The following is a 16107-nucleotide window of genomic DNA, read 5'->3' on the forward strand; positions in this document are numbered from 1 at the left end:
TTGAGTCCCTTATCGGGCCATGGTGATAGAACCATGCCTCCAGATAGGTGTTGGCTTTTTTTTTCAATCTTTAAAGTACATGCAGACTTTATTTTTAGTCTTGATGGTTTATATTAAGACATATAAACCAATAAACATTGCTTTAAAGCAATAAACATTGCTTTAATATACAAACAAGTTTTTATATTATTTCCTAGTAAGTACAGTTGATGCCCAGAGGATATTTTGAGAGGTCCCTAACTGGAATAGTAGGCCCCTAGGCAGCCTGCATTTTGAGCAAGAGGTACAGACCTCTCAGACTCCTCAGAATCCTTCCAACCCAGGGGCCTTCCCTGCCTCTGTGACGACCTCAGAAGGCACATCCCCAAGTGCCCTTTGGGGCTGCTTCCCTGAAGTGAGGTTCAGCCTCAGGGAAAGCGTCTGAAGTTCCTTTAGTGCCCCCTGGTGGCCAGGCTATGCAAGTGCAATCAGTTGAGCCCACAGGCCAGGGTCTTCCTCAGACATCATGGGGAGGGCCTAGTCCCTGGGGATGTCTTTCCACTGCTGGTGCCTTTAGACACCGCAGGCAGTTGGTCAGCTGTTTGGTGGCTGTAAGAGTCTCCCCCAGGCTCCCTGCCCAGTTGTGGGTGTTCTGTCTTTGGGCAGATATGAGGAAAGGAGAGGTACCCAGGGGGGTCCCCAAAGGACTATCCATTCCCTTCTGCTAGCACTGGGTAAGGGGAGAAGGGGCTGCTGGCCTGTCCCAGTGTGAGCTTCCCCTGTGGGGACCAGCCGCCTTCCATGGGTGGGCAGCTGTCTGGAGGGTTCTCTGGCCTCCCAAGTGGAGGCCGAGGCCCTGGTGCCTGACCACGCTTGCTCCACTCAGGACTGGGCCAAGCCAGGACCTTATGATCAGCCTCTTGTGAACACCCTTCAGCGCCGCAAAGAGAAGCGAGAGCCAGACCCCAGCGGAGGAGGCCCCGCTGCAGCAGGAGGTGTCCCCACTGCTACCGAGGAGGCCCAGAGGCCAAGGAGCATGACCGTGTCGGCCGCCACCAGGGTGACGCTCTTGTTTTCTTCGGCTGGCTGGGGCCCTCCACACCTGGCCAGGGACCACGTGCTGGCCGGCAGCTGGAGGGACCCGAGCCCCTTTCCCTAACTCCCTGGTCCACGGCATTTAGAAGGCCCCCAGGGAAGGTCTCATATGGGAGTTAGACTCTAGAACTCTCTAGAGCCTGGGTAGGGCCCAAGCAAGCTGACAGCCTCCTGGGCCCAGAGACCCAGTGGTGGTCATGGGAACAGAGTAGGAGTCCAGTCAAGGCCCCACTGGAAGAGTAGAAAGGCTTTGGGGTTATCAGACAGGGACTGATGGCCCTGGGGTCTCGTCTCTTTCCTCCCACCTGCAGCCTGGAGAGGAGATGGAGGCTTGTGAGGAACTGGCACTGGCCCTGTCTCGGGGCCTCCAGCTGGACACCCAGAGGAGCAGCCGGGATTCGCTTCAGTGCTCCAGTGGCTACAGCACCCAGACCACAACCCCCTGCTGCTCCGAGGACACCATCCCCTCCCAAGGTAGGAGGCAGCCTAGGCTTTCCAGCCAGGCTTCCTGAGCAGTGCCAGGTGAGGACGGGGGGCCCTCCCCGCTGGGAGGAGGCAGACATCCGTCCAGACGCCATCGAGCATCTTGGAATGCTCAGGAGGGGATCCATCTGTGATTGTTAGGTAGCTGCCATCCAAGGAAGTGGCCAGACTTTCACAGCTTCGCTTGTTCTTCACCTTCAGGGTTCAGGGCAGTTCCCATATGAACACAAGATGCTGTTAAGGATACTGTCTTCTTTGTGTTTGGCACTTTGTAGTAAGCACTTTGTGCTTCCCTGATGGCTCAGAGGGTAAAGAATCCGCCTGCCAACGCAGGTTCGATCCTTGGGTCAGGAAGATCCCTTGGAGGAGGATGGCAACCCAGTCCAGTGTTCCTGCCTGAAAAATCCCATGGACAAGGTTGCAAAGTCAGACATGACTGAGCGACTAAACAGACAAAAACAGACCAAGCACTTTACTGTCCCGTTTATTTGTCACAGCCACTTATGTAACACGTGTGCTCACTCAGTCGTGTCCAACTCTTTGCAGCCCCATGGATTGTAGCCCACCAGGCTCCTCTGTCCATGGAATTCTCCAGGCAAGCATACTGGAGTGGGTTGCCGTATTCTCCTCCAGGGAATCTTCCTGACCCAGGGATCACACTGTGTCTCTTGTGTGTCCTGCGTTGGCAGGCAGGTTCTTCACCACTGCGCCACCTGGGAAGCCCATGTGTATATTTATCCTCATTTTACATACATGGAGACTGAGGCCCAGGGTTCACACAGGTAATAAGAAGCAGAGCTAGAGTTTGAATCTAGGATCTGTCAAGAGTCTGAAACCCAAATTCTCTATGAACCCGCCTCTCTAATCCCTCTCCCCAGCCAGCCACAAGGCCAGCATGATGGCATTCCAGCCGCTAGGAGAGATCTGAGAGTTAGCCAAGCCCATTGGCAGTCCTTCATCCAGGTCTCTCAGACAGTGGGTCTCAGTGGAGGACCGTCTTGCTCCCCAGAGGATACCTGGCAACATCTAGAGACATTTTTAGTTGTTACAGTTGGAGGGGGTGCTACTGGCATCTGGTAGACACCCAGGGATGCTGCTAAACATCCTATAATACAGCCCAAAGACCCCTACACCCCACCCCAAAACTGACCTGGCCCAGATGCCAGAGTGCTGCCATCCAGAAATGTGCTCTGAGGTGTTCAGGCCGGCCGCTTTCCCCTCCCGCGTGACCCTGTGTTGGGAGAGGAAGTAAGCACACTGCACTGATGGAACCTGTCTTTGTGCATAGTTTTCAGAGACTCGCTGCCAGTTCCATTGTTTTTCTAGTCTTCGCACGAATGAGCCGACCATGGGGGAGGTCTGTATGGTCCATGTGGGGTTTGTTTCCTCCTTCCACCCTCTACTCCTCCCAGAGGTTCTCAGAGGCAGCCAGTTTTGCATCCTTCCCAGCTCAGCGGTATCTGAGTGCAGGCCTGTTGTGTCCAGCTCTGCTCTGGGTGCTCAGGGCTCTCTTGGTGAACAAAATGACAATCCCCATCAAGGAGTTCTTAGATGGTGGGGGCCCAGAAACCCAGGGAGGCTTGGGGTGAAGTTGCGGGTGAAGTCCCTGGCCTCTGGGGCCTTCTATCCTCCTGACACAGAGAATGAAAATGCACAGCCACCGCCTCAGATTTCTAATCGGATCCTATAATCAGTTTCAGATTACGATTATTTCTCTGTAAGTGGTGACCAGGAGGCTGATCAGCAGGAGTTTGACAAATCCTCCACCATCCCAAGAAACAGCGACATCAGCCAGTCCTATCGAAGGATGTTCCAAGCCAAGCGCCCGGCCTCAACTGCAGGCCTTCCCACCACCCTCGGACCTGCTATGGTCACCCCAGGGGTTGCAACCATCCGACGGACCCCTTCCACCAAGCCTTCTGTCCGCCGGGGGACCATAGGAGCCGGTCCCATCCCCATCAAGACACCCGTGATCCCTGTCAAGACCCCCACCGTCCCAGACCTCCCCGGGGTGCTGCCAGCCCCTCCAGATGGGCCTGAGGAGCGGGGTGAGCACAGCCCAGAGTCGCCGTCTGTGGCTGAGGGCCCCCAGGGTGTCACCAGTGTGCCCGCCTCAATGTGGAGCGGCCAAGCCTCCGTCAATCCCCCTCTTCCAGGCCCAAAGCCAAGCATCCCTGAGGAGCCCAGACAGGCGATTCCAGAAAGCGAGGCCGAAGACCAGGAGAGGGATCCCCCAAGTGCCACTGCCTCCCCAGGCCAGGTTCCAGAGAGCGACCCTGCAGACCTGAGCCCGAGGGACGTCCCGCAAGGAGAAGACATGCTGAACGCCATCCGAAGGGGCGTGAAACTGAAGAAGACCACGACAAACGACCGCTCAGCCCCGCGCTTCTCTTAGGCTCTCTTAGGCTCACAAGAAATGCTGCCAGTGGGGAATGAACTGTGTAATTAATAAGACCTAATTTGTCTTGATCCATTCCAATCTATAATCAAAAGATTTTGTAGGCAACTCAGAACACAGCTCTTTTGAAAGTATACCTTTAGATAAGAATTAAAAGCAACATATGTAACTGACATAACCTTGATCTTTTAATTTGTAAATATCAACAGTTTTCTTTCTGCACATTTTAATCTTAAGTTTCCCCTTTGATTTTTCTGAAGGTGCCAAATTCCATTTAACTTTTTTACAAGTCTTTGTAAAATTTTAAATGCATAAGGGCGGGGGGAGGTCGGGCAGGGGAACCACAAAGTTAGTGATTTCAGAAGAAAGGGTAACTATACTTAGCTTTTTTCCTTTTGTTTTCCTGCAAGCTTTTGTAGATGCATTGTAGTAGTCTGGCTTAGGAGCAAATCCAAGTTATTTTAATGTACAAACAAAATGGATAGAGAGTAAAAATCCTTATCCAAGCAAACTACTTTCGGGATGAGAAATGCAGGAGTCAGTTGATGAGCAATATCTGGAGTGAAGTAACTCTGGAAATGGTAGACTGTGTTGGGATTGGGGGGAGGGTTGGGGGAGGGGCACACTGTCAACATAGCCGATCCTGTTACATTTAAGGGTAGCCTCGTAGGTTGAATTTCTAGTAGCTTCATGGTAAATGCATCCGAATAAGCCATACTGGATTGCAGTGTTTGTTTCTGTAGGGTGTTTAAGGACTTCCTTTCTCCCACGATTCCTCCTGACTGCACACAGCACCCACCTCCAGTCCTGTGCATGCGGCCGCCACCGGGTAGACATAGGACCCCCACTTCAGTTACTCGTCTGTTATACCCACTTTCATTGAGTCCAAATGCATCCAAAATGGTAAGGCAGTTTAAAAAATGTGAAAACATTTAAAAATGATAGCAGGGAATTCTTAGATATAGCAAATGCCTTTTACTTAACTGTGCCCAGCAGGCTGGGTGCGTTGAAAAGCCCAAATATTTTGAAAAAACTCGAGCGGATTTAACAAGGGTAACCAGCTTGGAGTCTAGCAACTTGCCAATGTGTTTACCAGTCTGGGGGCTTGTTTTTCTTACCTTCTTTTAAATAAGTGGCAGTTAACTGGCTTCATACTAAACATCGGAGAGGAGGATTTCTTTCTTGTCACCTGGAATCTGACCACTATACTGTCCTCTTTTTTGTATTTTAGGTAATGTTTTTTGGAATGGATTTCTGTCTTTTCTTTTTTAAGTGAAAGTTAAAATTTGTTATAATGCCCATCCCCTAAAGCCAACAGAGATTTGTAGATTTAAAGGGATCACATTTGGGGACTGCGATGGTGTTTTTTAAAAAGAAGCCAGCCTCTTAGTGGGGTCAGTTTAAAGTGCTCATTTGGGACCGAACCTCTCAAGGAGAAAGAGCCTGGCAGGTCCCCCAGGGCCTGCAGATCTCTGTTGGTGCTAAGCCTCGGCTACATACTCTTATGCTTTAATACATAACTGCATTGGATATGAAAGAAACATACCTGTATAGTCACTGTTCTATATATTAACATTTAACACTGCTGTGATCGCTCAAGGACATTTTATGTTATGGCTTTAAAGCAAAGGCATGATTATTAGAAACTATTTAAGCTTTTTTTCTTTGAAAAACAAGCTCCTTTTACAGAATATAAGCAACAGTAGTGCCTGTGGTTTAGCCCACCAATCTTGATGACTAAAAGTAGCTGATGCATTGTGCATATGATGCTTGAGATGGTTTTTGCAAAAGCAGAAATCACTGCAAGGTAATTACGTTAGATAAAAGTGGTATTTTAAACCTTTGAAATAAATGGATGTAACTGTACCTTGGTACAGCTTTTCACTTGTTTAGTTTTTAAACGTTAGTATAACCTGAATAAATTTAATATAAAATGTTGCCAAATTCAATGTAGAAAGAACGTGACAAAACACCTCGGGTAGCTCTGTTTGTGTTTTTGCATATTGTAAAAGCAGTGTCACAGCTGACAATAAAGAAACTGTTTCTAAAGGTGAATTACTGTGGTTTAGTCGCTAGTTTGTGCTGAGAGTCGGCCTCTCCCTGAGCAGTTTCTGTTCTAAACTTGTATAAATGACAATGTGTAACGTGTCTCCCTTCTACCTTGTAACAGTTGCTTCAGCCTACATTATAAATAAAGAACCACTAGAAAAAAAAGTCCTGCATTTCAAGTCTTATTAAAATTCAGGCTGAGGTCTTGGTCAAATGTTAGAAGATGGGCTGAAACTCCAGACTGAGCTCAGAAAACTGACATCCTTTCTGTGCACCCTAAGAACACTTAGTTGCCTGACGTAAGTGTTAGGTTTCAGTGAGTTTGATGTTAACAGTTCCAGTGAGTTTCCAAGAACAGAAACTAGCTAGGTTTGGTTGAATTTTTAAAATGGCTTTACCTTTAGAAAAAAAGAAAACTTCATTTAGTTTTTGCCACCCTTACCTTTGTGTCTGCAGACAATCCAAGCTACAGTAGAGAAAGCAAAGCTGGGAAACTGAATTTGAAATGACTGTCACAAAAGTGCCATTCAGATCAAATGCTTTAATCCCAGCCACCAAACCCCAATCCTGAGAACCCCATAAACTGCATGGTTATTTGCTGACTGTGTGCTTCTTAAGAGTGGTCCTTTAATCAAAGCTAAAATTCCATGAGTGGAATCCAGGAAACAGAAAAGGTATCTTACACCCTCACTACTGCCAGGCTTTCTCGTCTTAGCCTCTTATGCCTTCCATTCATTACAGCTGAGTTAAGCCTTCAACTCGTTTATTCAAGTACATCTTGTATCTGGTTCTGCTGTGCAGTTTTCCCTTGATAGCATATTTATCAATACGACTTAATGGGGAAGAACAGAACACGTCTGACCGACTACATTTCACATACTTTTCTTTATATGCATAATTGCTAAGAAAACAGCAGCCCAATCGCCTGGCATGTTACTCCTCTGAAGAACACGTCAGTCATATCAGGTGGAGTTATTTTATTAGGGCAAGTGTGTGTCCTGTTAACTCATCTCACTTGCGAGTGTGACTGTGAGGCATCTTCCTCTCTCTACATGGGCCGCTCCCGGGGTCTGGTCACGATATGCCACCACAGAGGGGGCAAGTCACCTTGCTTTCGGGCTGGGGGCAAAGCTTCAGTTCGGGGACCACCAACCGGGGTTTCCTCCTGCAGCTGCTTCACCTAGAAGAGGGGTAAGGAAGGAACAATTAGAAAAGGAGTCGAACTGACGGCCCGGCCTCTCTGCTGTGGAGCAGTGTCAGCGTTGTTTCTACTGTGTCGCACGACACTCTGACCCTCACTGCAGAAAAGGGCTGTTTATACAGAACTGCACTATTTTTATGCCCATATTTTAACTCAGATACAAAAGCTGTTCTCCTTCACGGTTTTCCCATTCTTAAAACAGCAAGGCTGAGAACAAACCCTCCTACCCCACCTCCTACTCATTAAGCGAAACTCTGACAATTACTACTCCAAGTTCCCCTTGTTATGGCCCCTTCACCTGACCACCCCGCCATGTTCTCCTGTCTCTGCAAAGTGGTCTCCAAAAGCACTGTTAAGAAACCTCCATTTGAATGCATTAGGGATTAATTTAAAAGCCCTCCAAATAGCAATCAGGTACAAACGTGCTCAGTCCTGCCCTCTGCTGCCCAGCTAGCTACCCCTTGTTCCAGCGAACCTCCGAGACTACCACTGTCCTAACAGAGGAGACCCAAGGCACCCACTTTCCAGAGCCATGATTTTTTGAACCTCCCTACAGAAAACCAATTCTGGGTTGTGGCAAACCTGGGCCACAGTACATGTGCTGTTTAATATTGTCAATGGGATTAATAAAGGAGGAAGGTTTTGGGGGAGAGGTTACCAAAGCAGTCAACTGCAGAATGAATCTGCTGCTCTCCATGAACATACACATGCCTCAAGTTGCCAAATGCTCACATACTTCTTGGAAAACACTGCCCTCCATGATCACAAAATCATGACTTCAAGTAACCCAATATCCCAGTAACTAGTGTCCTCTTCCAGCTCATTTACTTAAAGGCCCCTTGAAAATAACTTCTTGAACTCACAGAGGCTACCAGTTCCCACGTGCTCCCACCTAACTTGCCCTTCTCTGCATTAGTCTCCTGTGTACTTCCCTACTTGATCCAGCTAGATTCCATCACGAAAATCACTCCCTATGGAGTAACTCCAATTCCTTGTCACTCTTGACAGAGAACAGCCACACCGTCTACCTTCAGGCCTGCACCCGTACAGCTTAGTACTGCTAGAGAAAAAAAAAATTCTGGAACAAACTGGAGTCACAACGTGTCTATTCCCAGCCGCACATGGGCCTTCAGCACCCCACGGCAACCTTCCCGCTCCTCTCCAGGGAGCTCATCCCCTGGCCCACGACTATCACACCCTTTCCACGTTCTACAAAAATGCTTTGCCCACTCCCTGGCTTTTCCTTATTTCACTTAAAAAAAGAGAAGCCAGCACATCAAAGTCTGTCATTTCCCCATTATCAAAACTTCTAATCCAAAAGTATTTACCTACAGCTTCTGTCCAATAAGAATGGAGGAGAATCCCTTCTCCTTTCAAAGGCCTGCACACAGGCTCAGGATCCTTAAAATTTTTCCTTCTGTACCTGTTCCATCTCGAACTGGCATTACCAGACTCTCCCTCACCCAAAATCTCACCAGCAGACATGCATTATTATTTATTTTAAAAGGAAGTAATCTCTCAGTCTCTAGTTACTGCCCCATTTCTTTGTTCTCCTCAGCAAATGTTCAAGAGCCATCTCTCCCTCCCATTTTCTCCTCCTCAGCTTCCAATCAATCTTTGTGTCACAGGTAAGCTCAAGTCAGGTCCACTAATGCCCTTTCTGTAACTAACACCTTTCGACGCTATTTCTAGGACCCTAGCGCACATCAAAGATGACTGGCCCTGGCCACTATTCCTGAAACACGTTCTCTTCGATCTAAGGATCTCAAACCTTTCTGTGGCTCTCTGCCAGCCTCCACTTAATCCAGTTCCTCTGCTGTGGAGAGGGAACTGGGAAGAGGCCCCCTATTCCCTCTTCTGTGGCTTTTAAAACAATTGATAACGCCCACATTTCTATTCTGAGCCCAAATCTCTCTTCTGAGTTCCAAATCTGCACATTCAAAGTCACCCTCTGACACCTGCACCAGATGTCTCACCGGATTCTCAACTTTAACATTTTTAAACATTTAAAACTGAACACTTGATTGTCCTCTGACATCTGTTTTTTCTTCTCTTCCCTATCTCAATAAACAACACCACCAAACTCCACATGTTGAAGCTTAAAACCTGGAAATCATTCTTGATTCTTCCCTGTCCTTCAATCCACACGGTCCCCCCCACCCCAATCCAATCCCTCTTCACATCCCTGCAAACAATATCCTAAAGCTGCCTCCTTCCACATCCACCATGCCCATCCTCGTGCTAATTGTGAGGTCTTTGGACTACGCTACTGCAGTAACCCGAACTGGTCTCTTCCCTTCTCCACTTGCCCTCTCCAGTTTATTTTTCACACTACAGCAAGACTGAATTTTTTAAAATAAAAATCAGGGCTTCCCTGGTGACTCACTGGTGAAGAGCTCACCTGCTAATGCACTAGATACAGGTTCAATCCCTGATCCCGGGAGGCTCCGCATGCTCCAGAGCAGCCACGCCCGCGTGTCACAAGTATTGCGGCTATGCTCTAGAGCCCAGGAGCTGCAGCTACTGAAGCCGACACGCCCTCGAGTCCACGCTCAACAACAAGAAAATCACCGCAATGAGAAGTCTGCAAACGGCAACTAGAGACAAGTCCTCATGGCAATGAAGACCCCACACAGCTAAAAAACGAGTAAGTTTTACATACATATATCAGTCATCACGAGTGGAAAATACCCAGGGCGCTCGTGGAGAAGGTTAATATAGAGGAAAGTCAAGCAAAGGGTTATGGAGGGGAAGGAGGAGAGAAACTTTTAACAGAAAAGCCCAAAGACCAGGAAACACATTTAACCTATTTCTAAGGTGGTTGTAAATGTTGTATTGAACACAACCTGAAAGAGAAAGTATAGGCAAGACTCACCTCCCGCTCCCAGCTCTCCCTCCGCAGTTTCTTCCACTGCTCTCTCTTAGCGAAGTAGTCAGGATACATCGCTTTCTCCGAAGGATGCCAGTCATCTAAGCACCACTCGGGAACCTGTCAGGAGGGGAAATCACAGCGTCATTCCACAGAACACATTTACATGTCACAGAGAGGGCCTTCTCAGGAAACAAAAATCAATGCATTTTTATAACAATTCTAAGTACCAGAGTTGCTTCTGACACTAAGCCATAAACAGCAGAGGACCAAAATAAAGAACACCTTAGAATGAAATCACCTAGGGCTATGAAACAGCAAGGTCAGTCCAAAGAGAACTGGCATCGTCCCTCCCCTACCCGAGCTCTCTAAACATCCAACGTGGCTTTATGTTATTTGGAAATACCACTTAGAATACTAAGCACCAATTGAAACTGCTTAACTTCAAGATCCAAAAATCAGTTATTTACCCATTCCTTAAGCACTTTCCTTTGTCAAATAGTTTACTGCAAGACCCTGGCTCTGAGTTTGGAAAGAAAAGTCTTGATGGCATCTGGGAGAGAGAAAACTTGACAGAAAAAAAAAAAAAAAAAAAAAAGTGTAACTGTCAGAAAAGAAATCTACCTGCCCTTAAAAAGTCGAGTGGTTTCCAGGGCTGAGGTTTGAAATTCGACACACCTGTGGTCCTCACCTACCTTGTAACACTCGTATCTCTCATAGGAGGTGCCCCCCGGAGACTCAGGGAAGATGTACGGCTGAGGATGCTGACCATGCCAGAATTCTTTCTCTGCCTCCCTCAGCAGCTGGGTGGCCTTCACCATGTCCTTTTCATTCTTATGTTCATCAAACCGGGCTCTCAACAAGCAAGCAAAATACCGGTATTTATCCCTTAAACCAAAATGGTTTTGGAGATTAGAAATCGGGCAGTAGAACTATCTGACAAGAGGCAGTACTTCCACTAATGCCTCCCAGGTGAGTAGTGCAACTTCCCAGCCCCTCCCCGGACCCTGTCAATGGAGTGGCTGCATCATTACGACAGCTTTCTTGGCAGTACCCCACAAACACCAGCAGCAAAAAACTATTGTATTAATACACACAGCCTATTAATAAACACAGCCTAACCTCTTTCCCCATCTCCTCTATAGGAGGATCATTCAATTCACTGAATGACAACTTACTGAACTTCCTCCTACCTTGTGCTAGACACTGAGCTAAACTCTGGACACAGAGATGTGGAAGGCAGATATTAACAGTGTGGCTCAAAACAGACCTGGGTTCAAATTCTGAATTTGACACTAGCTACATGACCTTAGGCAAGTTCTGGTCAGGTTCTAGAAAGTGTTAGTCAAACTGTTCCTCGGTTGTGTCTGACTCTTTGCAACCCCATGGACTGTAGCCCATCAGGCTCCTCTGTCCATGAGATTTTCCAGGCAAGGTTACTTGAGTGGGCTGCCACAGATGCAGAGATCATTTATGGGGCTTAAAAATTTTATTATTAATTTTTAAAACAATAGCTGATTTACAATGTTGCATTAGTTTCTGGTGTACAGCAAAGTGAATTAGTTATACATACATATAGTTTTTCATATTCTCTTCCATTATGGCTTATTATAAGATACTGAATATAACTCCCTGTGCCATACAGTAGATCCTTGTTATAGACAACAGTCTGTATCTGCTGATCTCAAACTCCTAATTTATACTCCCACCCCAACTTCCCCTTCGGTAACCATAAATTTGTTTTGTCTGTTTTGTAATAACATTCATTTGTATATTTTAATTCCAAATATAAGTGATATCATATTAGTCTTGTCTTTTTGACTTACTTCACTTAGTATAATCATCTCTAGGGTCATCTATGTTGCTACAAATGGCATTATTTCATTCTTTTTTATGGCTGAGTAATAACAGGGCTTTGATAATACAGGCCATAGATGATAAGGGCCTGAAGCAGGCCACAGTGATGGATGGTGACAGGAGAGAAACATTTAGACTACAAATTTATGAGAGCAGGCTATGGAGTTGGATTGCTTAAGACTGAATCTTAGCTCTGCAGTTACCAGCTGTGTGATCTAGGGTAAATTACTTCAAGTCTTTAGGCCATGGGTTCCTCCTCCATTAAAATGTTAATGAAGAAGTGAAGTGAAGTCACTCAGTCGTGTCCGACTCTTCGAGATCCCATGGACTGCAGCCTACCAGGCTCCTCTGTCCATGGAATTCTCCAGGCAAGAATATTGGAGTGGGTTGCCATTTCCTTCTCCAGGGGATCTTCCTGTCCCAGGGATCGAACCCAGGTCTCCTGCATTGCAGGCAGACGCTTTTATCTTCAGGCTGTCCTTAAAGATGCTATAAGCTAAAACATATAAACACACTTTACACAGTGCTGGGTACATCCTCAGTGCTCAATGTCAACTACTGAGATTATTACAGTGGGAAGAGAATTTACAAAAATCAGGGTCCAGTTGTACATGGCATGTAAGTATGTATGTGTATGACTCTGGCAGAGGGGTAAATTTTGAGCCCCTGAAAATAATACTAAGACTTAAAGCTGAGTGACTATATTACTAGTAATGTCATTAGCTGAGGCAGGGAATTTGGAAAGAGAGTCAAAATGAGGTAGTGAAAATAAAAGTAAGTTCAGCTTCAGAGCACTGTAGGTAATCTAACAAATAGTTGGAAATACAGCTCTAGAGACAAGTCCCAACAATAGATGAGGCTGCACAGTATATATACAGCAATAACCAAGTGTCTAGGATGGACCCATGCAGAACAAATAGCACTGTGAGGGCAAATGGAAGAAAAAAAATATCAGGAAAGTACAGAGAAAAGATGTCAGGAGATTTAAAGGAACACTGAGTTAGTGTTATCATGATAACTACATTTATCCTTTCCTCCAAGGCTAACATTAATATTCCCAGATGTAGTTCAGCACTGCCTAAATTCTTGATGGCTTGATTTCCTTCATCTTATAAAACTGATAACTCTCTATGCTGTTAACATATGTCCATCTTTCCCATTAATCCATAAACTGCAACAGCTGAGAAAAAAGCCTTGTAAATATTTATTTATTCATCAGCCAGCATAGAATCTGAATGGCAAATTCTGTCATGAATAAAAAACATTCGGAAAGTAACAAACCCTACAGCCTTGAACCTGGCCATCCTGCTGCCTAGCAAAGAGAAGTAAGTCGATGACTTACAATCATCCCAAATATATAAAATCTGGGCTTCAAGGATGCCCTTCACAGCTTTTCCAGACATACTCAGTTTCATATTGCTTAGTTTTCCTCAGAAGCCTTCTCCTTAGACTAGGTTTTAGGATTCTGCTAAGGGAGTAGAGGCCTTGCATTCATATATATCTTGGGATGTTACCCCAGGATCACAAAAATCCGTGTTTTAAGATTGCGTTCTAAGATTGGGTTCTAAGACTAGTTCCAGATGGACAAGAGAGGAAAGAAAAAAAATTATGTGGGAGGTAAGGAATTATGTGGGATGAAGCTATAAAGAGGAAAGCTGATGGGGGTGGGGTGGGGGTGATGGTGATGCTTTGGACTTAAGACACCTGAGTTTTAATCCTGGCTAGGCCACTTACCAGCTGCAGGGCCTTGAGCAAATTATTCTCTTGCCTTTTCTTATCTATAAAATAAGGCTGCTGCTGCTGCTAAGTCGCTTCAGTCGTGTCCGACTCTGTGTGACCCCAGAGACGGCAGCCCACCAGGCTCCGCCGTCCCTGGGATTCTCCAGGCAATAACACTGGAGTGGGTTGCCATTTCCTTCTCCAATGTATGAAAGTGAAGTTACTGAGTCGTGTCCAACTCTCAGCGACCCCGCAGACTGCAGCCTACCAGGCTCCTCTGTCCATGGGATTTTCCAGGCAAGAGTACTGGAGTGGGGTCCATTGCCTTCTCCATAAAATAAGGCTAAATCATCTCTAACTTCCAGAGGTGCGAGGACTAAAGAAAAGAACGCACTTGTTATTACTGCCAATATGAGGAACGCGGTCACGAAGGAAACTATTATTGAGTGAGCGCTGGAGGCACAACAAAGTCCATCTGCGGTACTTTCTTTCTCTTAATTGTTATGCAACCCTCTGCGTGGGTACCGCGTCGTTTTCCTGATTAGAAAACCGAGGCCCGAGCCAGATAAACAAGTTTTCAAGGTCTCCCAGATGTGGGCGATGAATTCCGCATTCGAACCCAGGTCTAGAGGCGGGCTTTGGGGGCGAGGGGCCGCGTTCCCACCCCGTCCCCGAAGTCCTTGAGCCGCCCGGTACCAAGGGCCTCTCGGCCTCTGTGGGAGCCGCCGGGGTCACCTCCCCGCACCCTGGGTCCTCATCTCCCACCTGTGGATGCACCATGATTCCAGGTGTCGCAGCGCCCGCTTATAAAGCCGCAGCACCTTCTGCTGGTGGGTCAGATAGGCGGCCGACGACAAGAACGCCATGATGGCCGGCTCACCTTCAGCAGCCCTGCGGGCTCCCGGGAAACCGGATGTCAGCGGCGAGGGGGCGGGGCTGCTGGGGGCGGGGCGATAGAGGGCCGTTTCCGCTTCCGTCGAGGAGAACTTGGGGCTGTAGTCATGAGTCGTTTCAAATTCGTGGGTAAGAGTTTGCCAAGATTTGGGGCATTTCCATTCCCGGGCGTCGCGCACCGCTGCCAGAGGGCCCAGGACGTGAGCTCGCCAGCCCTTTGCCGGGTTGAACGTGCATTCCGCGGGGAGGCCTCTGGGTGATGGTAATGTTCTGGTGCTCAGTCTGGGTGCTGGCTTCACCGGTGTGCTTACTTGTGAAAATTGACGAACTTCGCAGTTATGACTTGTGCTCTTTCCAACATGTTGTTGTATTGAATAAAAAGAAAAAAAGAACAACTACTAAAACACTCAAGGCCAGACGTTGTATTCGCCTCTAGCCTACGTGCACCTCCCACCCCTTCCCGTTTGTTTGGCGGAGAGGAGGATGGGGTATGGCTTCGAGGGACGCGTTCACTGATTCGTATCATATAGTTCACATCACATTTACTGAGCGCCTCTGGTGGGCCAGGCATCGGCCTAAAAACACAGATCTGTCTTTAATCTGGTGGCATCTGGTGGGGAAACTGGAAGACACAATGGGAAGAGAAACAAGTTCTGTACTTGGCAAGTACACTAACCATTCAGCATCGGCAGAACAAGAGAGGAAGAATTCGACAGGAACTAAAGGAGTAAGCGTATTTAGTACCAGGCACTCAGGAAAGGTGGGGGGCGAGAGGAGGGCACGGATATTGTGAGAGCTAGGATTGGAAGGCTGACTTGGGACTTGAATGTGTTGCTGAGTTTAATTTTACTGTGTATAGAGTGGAGGTTCACTGGAGGCTTTTGACAAGGAGCATTCCTTAAGCAAATCGTTGGATGCCAGTTTCACATTGGGAGCCTTGGGCTGTGGGATACAGCAGTGGGTAAAGCAGGGCATGCGCCTTCTTTGTGAACTTTCTAGCCACTTGCAGTGGGAAAATGACAGCTGTTGTATAGGTTTGGTAGGTCACAGGGAGAGGCAGGGAAGCATATCAGAACTTGAGCAAGGGCATTGGAAAAGGGAGAGAGAAATGGGGGAGAGGTACAGATGCAGCATTTAGTGGCTAAGAGTTTATGACAAGGGAGAGTAAACATGATTCAGGGTTGGGATAAATACCTCAATATGAAACGTAAAACTGAAATGGGTGGGAGATGTAAGGAAATCCATTTGGCTTAGGTAAATGTGAGAATCTTACAGGACATCAGGTGGAGACAGTTTTACTGGTCAGTTGGAAATGTCTTGCATTCAAAGAGGTTAGGATTATAAACTTAGATCTAAGAGTTGTTTGGGGCAGTATTTTTTTTACAAAGATATTGTGCTAAGTATGTGGAATTATAAAGAATCTAGTGGTACAGTTTTCAGGCTGGAGAGGTATGTACAGTCAAAGCAAATGCAGGGGAGAGTGTTTTAAGTGGCACCTTAAAGTGCCATGAAAGAGGTTTTTTAAAATACTGTGGGAGAGCCTGGGGTGGGGGACAGGTAGGT

The 16107-nt window shown here is 47.0% G+C and overlaps 3 protein-coding genes across 13 annotated transcripts in view; 2 read left to right on the forward strand and 1 right to left on the reverse strand.

The window, feature by feature from the left end:
- MTSS1 (MTSS I-BAR domain containing 1) overlaps positions 1-6169 on the forward strand; it is a 162134-nt gene extending 155965 nt beyond the window's left edge. For all 9 annotated transcript variants that reach the window (XM_042254143.1, XM_027972910.2, XM_004011648.5 and 6 more), the window contains 3 exons: positions 866-1039; positions 1386-1548; positions 3252-6169. In XM_042254143.1, coding sequence (XP_042110077.1) covers positions 866-1039; positions 1386-1548; positions 3252-3952 — 1038 coding nt within the window. In that variant the 3' untranslated portion in view covers positions 3953-6169. The remainder of the gene's footprint in view (positions 1-865; positions 1040-1385; positions 1549-3251) is intronic.
- Positions 6170-6966: 797 nt separating this feature from the next.
- On the reverse strand, positions 6967-14565 carry NDUFB9 (NADH:ubiquinone oxidoreductase subunit B9). 2 transcript variants are annotated; one of them, XM_027972913.2, is made up of 4 exons: positions 14531-14565; positions 10770-10962; positions 10081-10194; positions 6967-7184 (listed from the first exon to the last, which is right to left on the reverse strand). In XM_027972913.2, exons 2-4 carry the CDS (start codon positions 10893-10895, stop codon positions 7053-7055), a joined length of 372 nt encoding a protein of 123 aa, XP_027828714.1. In that variant the 5' UTR covers positions 10896-10962; positions 14531-14565; the 3' UTR covers positions 6967-7052. The 2 variants fall into 2 exon arrangements, with proteins under 2 accessions (XP_027828714.1, XP_004011699.2); XM_004011650.4 differs by having other exon boundaries at positions 14416-14565.
- A 48-nt stretch (positions 14566-14613) lies between these two features.
- TATDN1 (TatD DNase domain containing 1) overlaps positions 14614-16107 on the forward strand; it is a 30775-nt gene continuing 29281 nt past the window's right edge. For both annotated transcript variants that reach the window (XM_042254147.1, XM_004011651.4), the window contains exon 1: positions 14614-14673. Coding sequence is in view for 1 of the 2 variants with exons in the window: in XM_004011651.4 (XP_004011700.1) it covers positions 14652-14673 (22 nt within the window). In the remaining variant the exon portion in view is untranslated. The remainder of the gene's footprint in view (positions 14674-16107) is intronic.

This window comes from Ovis aries, chromosome 9 (assembly GCF_016772045.2).
Source record: "Ovis aries strain OAR_USU_Benz2616 breed Rambouillet chromosome 9, ARS-UI_Ramb_v3.0, whole genome shotgun sequence".
Lineage (NCBI taxonomy): Eukaryota > Metazoa > Chordata > Mammalia > Artiodactyla > Bovidae > Ovis > Ovis aries.